General features: G+C 43.4%; 3 protein-coding genes across 3 annotated transcripts; 1 reads left to right on the top strand and 2 right to left on the bottom strand.

Annotated features, from left to right (window-relative positions):
* The first annotated feature begins 16 nt into the window (after positions 1–16).
* On the top strand, positions 17–6,238 carry ddx51 (DEAD (Asp-Glu-Ala-Asp) box polypeptide 51). Its single transcript, XM_046410334.1, has 16 exons — positions 17–225; positions 1,068–1,402; positions 1,603–1,778; positions 1,867–2,017; positions 2,291–2,436; positions 2,556–2,627; positions 2,724–2,830; positions 3,347–3,455; positions 3,535–3,680; positions 4,237–4,438; positions 4,557–4,672; positions 4,773–4,889; positions 5,294–5,395; positions 5,522–5,585; positions 5,678–5,812; positions 6,107–6,238. The coding sequence occupies exons 1-16, from the start codon at positions 203–205 to the stop codon at positions 6,122–6,124; spliced, it is 2,019 nt and encodes a 672-aa protein (XP_046266290.1). The 5' UTR covers positions 17–202; the 3' UTR covers positions 6,125–6,238.
* Positions 6,239–6,668: 430 nt separating this feature from the next.
* Positions 6,669–7,496, bottom strand: smim8 (small integral membrane protein 8). Its single transcript, XM_046410374.1, has 2 exons — positions 7,248–7,496; positions 6,669–7,104 (listed from the first exon to the last, which is right to left on the bottom strand). Exons 1-2 carry the CDS (start codon positions 7,374–7,376, stop codon positions 6,946–6,948), a joined length of 288 nt encoding a protein of 95 aa, XP_046266330.1. The 5' UTR covers positions 7,377–7,496; the 3' UTR covers positions 6,669–6,945.
* Positions 7,497–7,911: 415 nt separating this feature from the next.
* Positions 7,912–9,987, bottom strand: LOC124070436 (tubulin alpha-1B chain-like). Its single transcript, XM_046410348.1, has 4 exons — positions 9,838–9,987; positions 9,328–9,550; positions 9,087–9,235; positions 7,912–8,990 (listed from the first exon to the last, which is right to left on the bottom strand). Exons 1-4 carry the CDS (start codon positions 9,838–9,840, stop codon positions 8,010–8,012), a joined length of 1,356 nt encoding a protein of 451 aa, XP_046266304.1. The 5' UTR covers positions 9,841–9,987; the 3' UTR covers positions 7,912–8,009.
* Between the last annotated feature and the right edge of the window lie 1,175 nt (positions 9,988–11,162).

Raw genomic sequence — 11,162 nt, 5'->3', positions numbered from 1 at the left:
AAAATGCGGCTGGTGACGCCATCAACCCGCGACTCATACGGTATGGAAAACACATGAGAAAGTGGTGATTACTGTAGTTCAGTAGAAGTCGAGGCTTTAAAGTGCTTTAAGACACCGTGCTGTTTAGGAATCTGGACGGGATCGGTGTTAACATCTTTCTGATGCGGGATAGCTGAGAAGTAAACAAAAACCTGCTGTTGAAATGTCTTTGTTTCTTGTGAACAGGTAGGCTCATTTTCTGTACTACCTTGCATCACTGGTCTCGCTTTTTTTAAGTTATGTCATATTATATTTATTGTTATTTAGTGAAGTGGTCTTTTATTGATCTAAACATTGAATCAAAAAGCTTTTCTCTTTTAAAAGTGGTGATTCCGATCTTGTCTGTCTCAGTAACATTGGGCAGCTGTCTAGCACGGCAGGCAATGATAAAACCATCCCTTAACAAACTTCATACAGGATGAAAGATACCTTCCAACTAAGAGGCTATTTATATCAGCGTTATTCACAAGTGTCTGATAAGATCATCAATTTTGGGAATTTGAAACTTTACAGAGAAATGAGTCTGCAATGGAAAATACTTGGAGCAAGTCAGAAAATTCTAAGAAGAAGAAGAATCAGCTTTATTGACAGTATATATATTTTTACACACACACACACTGAATTCGTCTTCTGCATTTGACCCATCCTTAGTTGAACACACACATGCAACACTTGGCAAATTACATGCAGTGAAACACACACAGGAGCAGTGGGCAGCGTCAAGCGCCCGGGGAGCATATTGGGGGGTTAAGTGCCTTGCTCAAGGGCACATCAGCCAGCTAATGGAGGGGGGAGCATTTTTCGCATTAATCACTCCTCCACACCCAAATTTTTCCTGCCCATCCGGTGGGGGAATCGAACCGGTGACCCTCCAATCACAAGCCGCTTCTCCAACCTGAACATAATTGTGAACACAAAGCCATATGTTTATGAGGTCATAAGCTACCAAAGTGACCGAAAGCTGTTGTAATGTGGCTGTATGGAAGAAGTGGACTGAAGAATTTGTATATCTGTTATGTTGCTTGCAGATATCTTGGTGAGGAGGGAGATGGGAGCATCTCAAAGGAGTCCCGGTCTCAGGCGCTGCTGGCTAAACTGCAGCAGAAAGCAAAAGAGAAGCAAAAACAGAGTTTGGCAGAACAGAGACAACACCCAGCTGATCAACAGACAGAACAGCGTGATGTCAAAAAGAAAAGAAAAGCTGACAAGGACAGCAGTCAAGAACCTCAACACCACAAAAAGAGGAAATCTGAAGTGGAGCCTTTGTTTGTCTCAGGCTCTGATACTCGTGACGAGCCCATCAAAGAGAAAAAGGAGAAGGAAACAACTGAGAAACAGAAGAAGAAGAAAACAGATCAGTCAGGTATGTGGTTGTTCTGTCCAGATTTATGCATGAACCACACAAGTTTGCAGTCAGGATGCTTTCTGTTGCTTCCCTGTAAAAGCTAACAACTTGGGAATCTCGGCTTCTTAGATTTCCTTAAAAAGTACAGTTGTTTCCGAGCTTTCTTTACTTGGGTGGAGATGTGTGATGTCCGTGACAGGTTTTCTGTGGTGTTAAAGGTCTTGCAGACACTTGTGTGACTGGAAGAGATGAACAGAAGGACTCAGGAGGAGGAGAAGAACAAGAAGAGGAAGCAGAGACAGAAAATGACACACCAAAACAAACCACAGCAAAGACTTCTACTCCAACTGGATTCACAGTTCTGGGTGGATTTGAGAACAAACCCGTCCAAAAGGTGCAGTGATGCGTTCACGGTGCTGAAGCGTCAGGGTCTTCAGTACCACTAATATTAATCCTCAGTGTGTGAACTCTTCCTTCCTCAGGTTCACAGAGTCCTGCCTCAGTGGCTCGCTCAGCCTGATGTGATACACAGAGACATTAAAAGCAACCTGGTCCCCATTTCTGACATCCCAGGACTTTCTGCTCATCTTGTAAAAAAACTACAAAATAATGGAATTCAGCACCTTTTTCCAGGTAACCACAGCCTGTAGTTCTTTGTGTATTTAACGCTAAGTGATTGAGAAATGCATGTTTTCACTTAATATTGCTGTTAGTTCATAAATGTCACAAACTCAAGTCAAACTAAGTCACATTAGTGTTTTATGACTTTGTGAAGATAAGTCGTATTAACGGATATGGTGCACGCAAGAGATGGTGTCTCCTGTGTGGCAAACAGTGTGTGTTGTGTGTGTAGGTGCAGGCACTTGAGAAACAAAGGTTTACACCAATACTCTGACCTTTTCGCAGTACAAAAGGAGGTCATCCCGGCCATCTTGGAGAGCGCACAGCAGGGGCTGCTGATTGGACGAGGCGGCTACAAACCCAGAGATATTTGTGTGTCTGCACCAACAGGGAGCGGCAAGACCCTTGCATTCGTCCTACCTGTCATACAGGTGAGCTGCCCACCGTCAGTTTTGAAATGCGTACGACATGTACGGGCTCTACTGTGTGTGTGTTTGAAGGAACACGCAGAAAGACTCTCAGATGAAACAAAAACGTTCTCTCCCACCAGGTGCTGATGGAGCGGGTGGTGTGTGAAGTCCGGGCTTTGGCTGTGTTGCCCACCAAAGAGCTCGCCCAGCAGGTCGTAATCTTCAAAAACAAAACCTGGATGACATAATCTGGTCATGTTTCCTGCATGGATTGATAACAGGCTCAGCTGTTATGTTCTCCTGTGCAGGTTTACAAAGTGTTCACATCATATGCAGAGGGAACCACTCTGAAAGTGGTGATGCTGGCTGGTCAGAAGACCTTTGCTGCAGAGAAGGCTTCACTCTCAGAACACAGGTGACTCCAGCTTCAGCAGGTGTTCAGGAGACACGAGGGCTTTGGCTTTCAGAACCTCTTGTGTGTGTCACTTTATTTTATGAAGGCATTTCAGGGTCTGGATGTTTGAATGGACGTCTCGTCATCAAACGTTGGCTTCAGTGTTAAAATGCAGAATGATGTACGATTTGTCCACCTGTTCTTATTTTATTTGAAATGAGAAAAGAACTTTAATTTGTTACTAGAGCATTTTCTCTCCAGGTCACTGTGAAAACTGGCAGTAAATGTTGAATTTAGCTTCCTTTTTTATGTCTTTACTGAGCGCAGTCTTCCACTTGCTTATGAATTGAGCTGTTTGTTACACGGTGATTGTGGTTTTGATTACTTCAGAAGTCAGACAGCCTTGTTTACAAGTGCTGCTGCTGGGTGGAGGTTGCGTTTAGGAGGAACATATGAACGTCAGATCAGGACTTGGTATTTGTACAATACTTGACAAAAGCTCAGATTTTTGTTGTCTTTTTTTTGTTTTTGGTCCAGAGGGGGCTTGAGACGCAGTTTAGCCGACATTGTTGTGGCTACTCCAGGTCGACTGGTCGATCACATCAACAAGAATTCAGGCTTTTGTCTGAAGCAGCTCAGGTTTCTTGTGAGTACATACAAGTTGGGAACTCAAACCAGTATGTTTTCAGATTTTTTGAAATGGATGCTTTCATTGTGTCTTTCAGATTATTGACGAGGCTGACAGGATGATTGACAGCATGCACCAGTCTTGGCTCAGTGAGGTGGTGAATGCAGTGTACAGAGCAGGAAGTGGACTAGAGCCTGAGTCCATCTTCAGGCGGACGGAGCCAGCATGTGTCACAGCAGCCAGGTGAGTCTGTGTTGACACCTGAAGCCACAAAGGCAAAGGTTTTTCTTCATTTGAGTTTTATTTTAACAGAATACAACCAAATATGACTTGTGTCTAAAAATAATACATTTCCATTAAAGGAATACTGGGATCATCTGCATTGTGAGAGTGAGATGCTCTAAGCTGCACATTCAAAGTTCAAAAGTACTTCACACTAACTCTCTTCCTCCCTGTAAGCGTACACAATATCATCCATCCATTTTCTATACCGCCTGTCCGTCAGGGTCGGGGGGGAGCTGGAGCCTATCCCAGCAGACTACGGGCGAGAGGCGGGGTTCACCCTGGACTGGTCTTACACAACATCATTTCAATTAGATTCTGTTTGTGCAGAGATTAAACAAAGGAAATGAAAGGTGTGCAGCAGATTTAGAGGCGTTGGTTGGTGCATTTTGTTAACGTTGGGCAAAGGCAGGCCAGCTGTTTGACTTGTGGTGCCGTGCAGCTGTAGAATACAGAACAGACAGACAGAACTTTCAAACTGCAGTGCTTTCAATTTCAAATCAGTTTCTCCTCTCAGTTTGTCTCCACCTCAGATGCCGCTGCAGAAGCTGCTGTTTTCTGCCACACTCACACAGAACCCAGAAAAGCTGCAGCAGCTGGGCCTCCACCAGCCCCGACTCTTCAGCTCCATCCACAGTCACGTCAACGCCAGCAGCAGCAGCACACCAGCAGCTCTCGCCCAGAAACAAGATCGCTACGACTTCCCCCAAGGTCTGACGGTAAGAGGTGACCTTTGACCTTCAGGAAGGAGCGCAGGCACATGTGGAAGTGCAGAAACCGTGGTGATTAGGAACTGTTAAAGACTTCTGATAATGACTGCGCCTTTTATGTTTTTAGGAGTATTATGTGCCTTGTACATTAAGCAAAAAGCCCCTCCTCATCCTCCACTTCATCCTGCGCATGAAGCTCAGCCCCATCCTCTGTTTCACCAACTCCAGAGAGACTGCACACAGGTTGGAGAAATACACATTAAAGCCATTTCCTGGACATATTTTCAACTGTTATGTGATGTAGACTCTTCAAGTGTGGCTTTACCATTTTGTTCCTGCTCAGACTTTACCTCCTGGTGCAGCTCTTTGGTGGACTTCAGGCTGCTGAGTTCTCCTCGCGACTGTCTCCTGGGGAGAGAAAGAAGACACTGAAGGAATTTGAACAAGGAAAGATCCAACTGTGAGTGTGTGTGTGTGTGTGATTAAAGCTGAGAGTCTGCACTTTAAGCCCATATTCATTATATAAAGTAACTTGAATATCATTTGGATAAAATGCTATAATAGAGCTACATAACTAAAAGATGTGTCATTGTCCAAATATATATGGACATAACTTTAGACAATGGGTTGGTCTGTTAAAAAAGTCACACAGTATATCCATATTCAGGGATCACAGTAGTCATTAAGATCATAGACCTAATGAGGCCAGTACACAGTGTGTGTGTGTATGTGTGTGTGTGTGTGTGTCTCCAGCAGCCTTTTAATGTGTGTTTATTCCTGTATATTTATTTACCAAGCCATTCATAAGTGCCTTCGCTGTGAGCCTTAATGAGCCATGAACTGAACTGTCATGTCACCCTGAAGGTTGATCAGCACGGACGCTGCTGCCAGAGGCATCGACATCAACGGGGTCAAATGTGTTGTGAATTATGATGCACCACAGTACATCAGGGCGTACATTCACAGGTGAGCTGTCCATCACATGCACAGCTGCAAGGGATGTTTTTGTTTAAAGGCAGGGCTGTAGGTAATCCTCCACAGCGCAGCTCCATCCTGTTGTGTTCTGACTCAGACTGTCCTCTCTTTGTTCAGGATTGGAAGAACAGCAAGAGCAGGAAAAGCAGGTCTGGCCTTCACCTTTCTGCTAGGAGTGCAGGTGAAACTCTTCTACATGTATACATAACTAGAGAGATATATGATTAGCTTAAACAGTAAGTGAATGAAAAAGTTTTCATTTTTCACGTTCAGGAAAAGAACTTCCTCCAGATGGTGGTGGAAGCAGGAAGCCCCGGGATTCAGAAGCAGATCGTCAAACCCGAGAACCTGAAGGGAATGGAGGCCCGATATGAACAAACCCTGCAGGAGCTGGCAAACGTAATCAAGGTACTCAAATACACATAAATAAACTGTGGAAACAGACTGTATATTTTCAGTTTAAAAGGTTTTTGTGCATAATTATGGCTGTAGGGAGCCAACTTTTCTTTAATCATTAGCTGAGCAGATAGCAAGGGATTTGTCAGTGTCACGTAAACTAACTCCACTTTGGGTCATTTTTTTATGCTTCGACTTTCAAAATGCACCCAAAAATTTCAAGTTACAACAAGCCAACTACCACCTGACTAGTGGGAAAAAATCGAACACTGCATGAAACACACTGCTGTTTATTTTTCTCTACAGGATGAGAAAGCCAAATGATGGAGCAACAGCGACATTCTCCTCTGAGCTGACTCTTGTACTGTACGAAGGTCACATCACATTTTTCCAGCTGTATTTGAGTTATTTATGTTGTTAAATAAAACATAAAATGTCTGCGTGTGATGAAGCTTTCACTTTCAGCTTCCCGTGTGAAAAATCCGCCACGAGGAGCTGAAGTCTGTCAGGTTTAATTAAGGCAGGAAGTCACTTAAACACTATCAAACCATTATTTTGCTCTTCTTCCCATCAGTCTGTCAGACTTTGGGGCCAAATGTACGCCAATAATAATTGTTACGAAGATGTCAATCATATTTATGACTTCAGAAACTAATTTGTAATTTGACATAAGAACACATTGATATCAAGTGGTACTTCATCTTTTTTTAGTTTTATGCAAATTCATTTTCATTCTATTAGTTTTTACTTGATTAAATTTTACTTTCCAGAAACGTCTTATTTTTTACTTTGTTCTTTTATGTCTTATTGGAGCTTTGATTCCATAATGGGAAAATGGGTGGAGTTTTACTAAGAATCATATGAGGGCTGGAAATAATTACAACTTTTATTCAAAAAGCACAATGCTCATCACACTGAACATCACATCTGTTTATAATATGGACAGTTTTACACACTTGTTGTATTTACAGATTGGACAAAGCTTAGCAGGCGCGCTTAAAACACAGTTAAATGGAAGCATTTAGAGGAAACTTTGAATCCAGTCAGGTTTTAATTCCCTCTGTCCTTACAGTGCATGAACACACACACACACACACACACACACACACACACACACAGCCGAGTGTTTTAGGGCGGCAGTGTCATCAGTCCCATTTGGAAGTCTTCCTCCTCATGTATCTCTCTCCTTCACTGTCGATGGCCTCATAAAGCTGCTGGTCGTTTTCTTTCATGGCGTGCAGGTAGCCCAGGTAGCCCACACACAAGGTGATCGTCACCAGTCCGAAGGCCATGACCGGTTTATTCTGCCAGAAATCAGAATCAGATAAGTGGACCCTGACTTAAGCTTTTTCTTTGAGCACGCTCCAGAATCAACGTTATGTCTACTACGTACAAAGTGCTGAGCTAATTTCGAGCAGAAACAACTTTAAACGTCGCTGTATCTTACAGGTTTTATGAAGAGTTCAGGGTTGACTGCCCGGAACAGAGTGGTGGTCTGTGCGCCCCTCAGCCCGGGGGTCCTGTATCCTTTTTCCCGGGGACTCTCCTTCCCTTTCTCCACCTCTTTATCCGACATGTCCGGTCAAACCTATGCGCCACAACTCTTTGGATAAATAAATAACAAAGCTCTGCAGTTGAATGCTACGCTGCCTCCATTAAAGCGGCCATGTTTCAAAGTCAAAGAAGACGGTGGAGTTAAAAGGGCAGGCGAAAGTCACAGCGACCCCACTGGTCATCAGTGGTACTACGTGTCGTATGTGGTATGAACTACATTTTTAATTTAATTTTACATATCATGATGGATTATCAGACGTATGCAATACGTATATTCATACGTTCATTACAACAAGACTGATAATGAAAACACCACATTAACTTGAACCTACATTAATCAATTTTCCTGCATAAATCAGGAATCCTAAATAATAATATAAAACTCATCGGACTGCAGTTGTGGACCCAGAAAGGAAATATTTAAATGCTTTAAGTTATAATTCATTAAGCAAGTCAAACAATTTAATTAAATGGAATAACTAAAACTTATAATTTCGACATTTATTAGGACGTTGCACACAGTTTACATATAGGTTGAATTAATCACAGACAAAAACTGGACCACAGGAATTTTATTTAGAAAGAGACAAACTGATAATCATCTCTCTTTAGAGCACATTGTAGTTATTTCCTGTTTAAGACCTTTACGTTCATTTCAATACTCCTCTCCTTCTTCCTCTCCCTCACCCTCAACAGAGTCGACTCCGACCTCCTCATAATCCTTCTCCAGAGCTGCCATGTCCTCTCGTGCCTCAGAGAACTCTCCCTCCTCCATGCCCTCACCCACATACCAGTGAACGAAGGCGCGCTTGGCGTACATCAGATCAAACTTGTGGTCGAGTCGAGCCCAGGCCTCTGCGATAGCAGTGGTGTTGCTCAGCATACACACAGCCCTCTGGACCTTGGCCAGGTCTCCACCAGGAACTACAGTGGGTGGCTGGTAGTTGATGCCAACCTTGAAGCCAGTGGGGCACCAGTCCACAAACTGGATGGTGCGCTTGGTCTTGATGGTGGCGATGGCAGCATTCACATCTTTGGGCACCACGTCGCCACGATACAAAAGGCAGCAAGCCATGTACTTGCCGTGGCGAGGGTCGCACTTCACCATCTGGTTGGCCGGCTCGAAGCAGGCGTTGGTGATCTCTGCCACCGTTAACTGCTCGTGGTAAGCCTTCTCAGCAGAGATGACGGGGGCGTAGGTGGCCAGAGGGAAGTGGATACGAGGATATGGCACCAGATTGGTCTGGAACTCCGTCAGATCGACATTAAGGGCACCGTCGAAACGAAGGGAGGCAGTGATGGAGGACACAATCTGGCTGATCAGCCTGTTCAGGTTGGTGTAAGTGGGACGCTCGATGTCGAGGTTCCTACGGCAGATATCGTAGATGGCCTCGTTATCCACCATGAAGGCACAGTCAGAGTGTTCCAGGGTGGTGTGGGTGGTCAGGATGGAGTTGTAGGGCTCCACCACAGCAGTGGACACCTGGGGAGCTGGGTAGACGGAGAACTCCAGCTTGGACTTCTTGCCGTAGTCCACAGACAGACGCTCCATCAGCAGAGAGGTGAAACCGGAGCCGGTGCCACCTCCAAAGCTGTGGAAAACCAGGAAGCCTTGAAGACCAGTGCACTGATCAGCCTGTGGACACAGAGGGAGAGGCAATGGCCACATATGTCATTTCATGTCCTATTCTGAAGCTGAATTTTAAGCTTGTCCTATTGTGAATTTACCCACCAGTTTGCGCATCCTGTCCAGCACCTGGTCAATGAGCTCTTTGCCGATGGTGTAGTGTCCACGGGCGTAGTTGTTGGCTGCATCCTCCTTGCCAGTGATCAGCTGCTCGGGGTGGAACAGCTGGCGGTAGGTCCCAGTGCGCACCTCATCTAAAGGGGATTAGCATAAATTATAGGAGGGTTTGACTGACTGAGGGGGAAAAACACTCAGTATAATATTTGCTTATGTAACAATGGTTTACCAATGACACTGGGCTCCAGGTCCACAAAAACAGCTCTGGGGACATGCTTTCCGGCTCCCGTCTCACTGAAGAAGGTGTTGAAGGAGTCATCTCCTCCTCCAATGGTCTTGTCACTGGGCATCTGTCCATCCGGCTGGATCCCGTGTTCCAGACAGTAAAGCTCCCAGCAGGCATTGCCGATCTGTACGCCAGCCTGACCAACGTGCACTGAGATACACTCACGCTGGGGAAGCGACAACAAAAGAGGAAAAAGTTGGTGTTGTACTAAGCTTGGCTAACTGGAAAATGGTCTTTAGCAGTTCTTGTAAAAATTATGAATAAACAGACAAGCTAATCTTCCCAAGTTTAGGACTTCTCTAAAACTAATGCAAGATCTAACCACCTGCCATCTCATTTTTTAAACAAAGCTATCACGTAACCGTTTGTGGTTAGCTTAAGCTTGGTTGCCACCTGCTAACACAATTTAAAACGTGAAAGTGAAGTGAAGTAAAACAGTATTTTCGTACTCACCATGTTTCCTGAAGATGTGAAGTCTGTATGAATTCTGATGAAGTGGAAGAGATGAAACTGGCTCTCACAGACCGTCCTTTATGAGTACGAGGTAAGAAGCGACTGATGAGTTTTGGAGGGTGGGGCTTTTTATACTCTCTTTCAGGCGGGAAGCTTCTGCTGAATCCGATTGGTTTCCGTGGTCACATGTAAAGATTTCTATTGGTTAATATGAAACCGTCTTCTTCGGCATGCGGAAGTGAATAAGAGGAAGTTATGGTTCTTTATTCTCACATCGCCTCTTTTAATCAATTAGAAGTTTCCAGTAGCGGCGGAGAAAAATAACAATTTCTACTCACGTACTGTACTCGTGTACAGTGTTTAGATACTTATATTGTACCTGAGCATTTCCATTTACTTTATGTTTTAACTCAGCGGCAAATGTTGTGTTTTTACTCCATTACATTTGCGGACTATGTGGACTCAGTCGTGCGGATTCACAGAATTTATACAAACTGCAATTAATAAATAATTTATGAATATTGTTCTATGTTACAAAAAGGTAAAGCTTTGATGATTCCCGAAGCGAAATTCAGAAGCCACCAAACAGTTGCACAAAATTATTAAGCATTAATTTCCCCCTCATTTACCAGGCGCAAGAAATGTACACATGAATGCATCAGTAAGTATAATCAAATATGAAAATATAATTAATTCTGGAAAGGGCCATTCTGTTGTGGAGTGCCCAAAATTTATACTTCAGTAAAAGTAAATATTGTTGAAATACTTTCATACAAGTGAGGGTCATCCAGTTTGAGTAGTACTAGACTAAAATTCTTTATATAGATATTATAAAAGGGCATGTTAATCATATGTAAATGTATCTATACAAGTAGTCACACTGACTACTCGTAACTAAGTACAATATTTGCATCCAAAATGAGGTGTGAAAGTATAAAGTGTCAGAAAATGGAAATATTCCAAGAACAAATATCTCAAAATTTTACTTAAGTACAGTACATGAGTGTAGTGTAATTAAATATACTGAAGTAAAAGATCATAAATGTTTATCAGCAAAATGCACTTACACCGTCTTATGTAAAAAGCACACCCTCCACAGAGAAATGGCGGTGATTAGTACTGTATATTATATAATGAATTATTTCATTTCAATACGGATGCATCTTGTCCAAGTGAAGCCACTTTTAACTTAATTATTTACAGTCTGGTGGTTTAGTCCAGCGGTTCCCAGCTGAAACTTTTGGTTTTTATTTATTTTCCATCACCACCTCGTTGTGACTTCTTATGCTCTAAACCTTTTGCTTCACTTCCACCTTCTACCACCA

Source organism: Scatophagus argus, chromosome 14, assembly GCF_020382885.2.
Source record: "Scatophagus argus isolate fScaArg1 chromosome 14, fScaArg1.pri, whole genome shotgun sequence".
NCBI classification, from domain to species: Eukaryota; Metazoa; Chordata; class Actinopteri; family Scatophagidae; genus Scatophagus; species Scatophagus argus.
The sequence above is the reverse complement of the archived record's forward strand: the minus strand, read 5'-3'. Positions and strand labels throughout refer to the sequence as shown.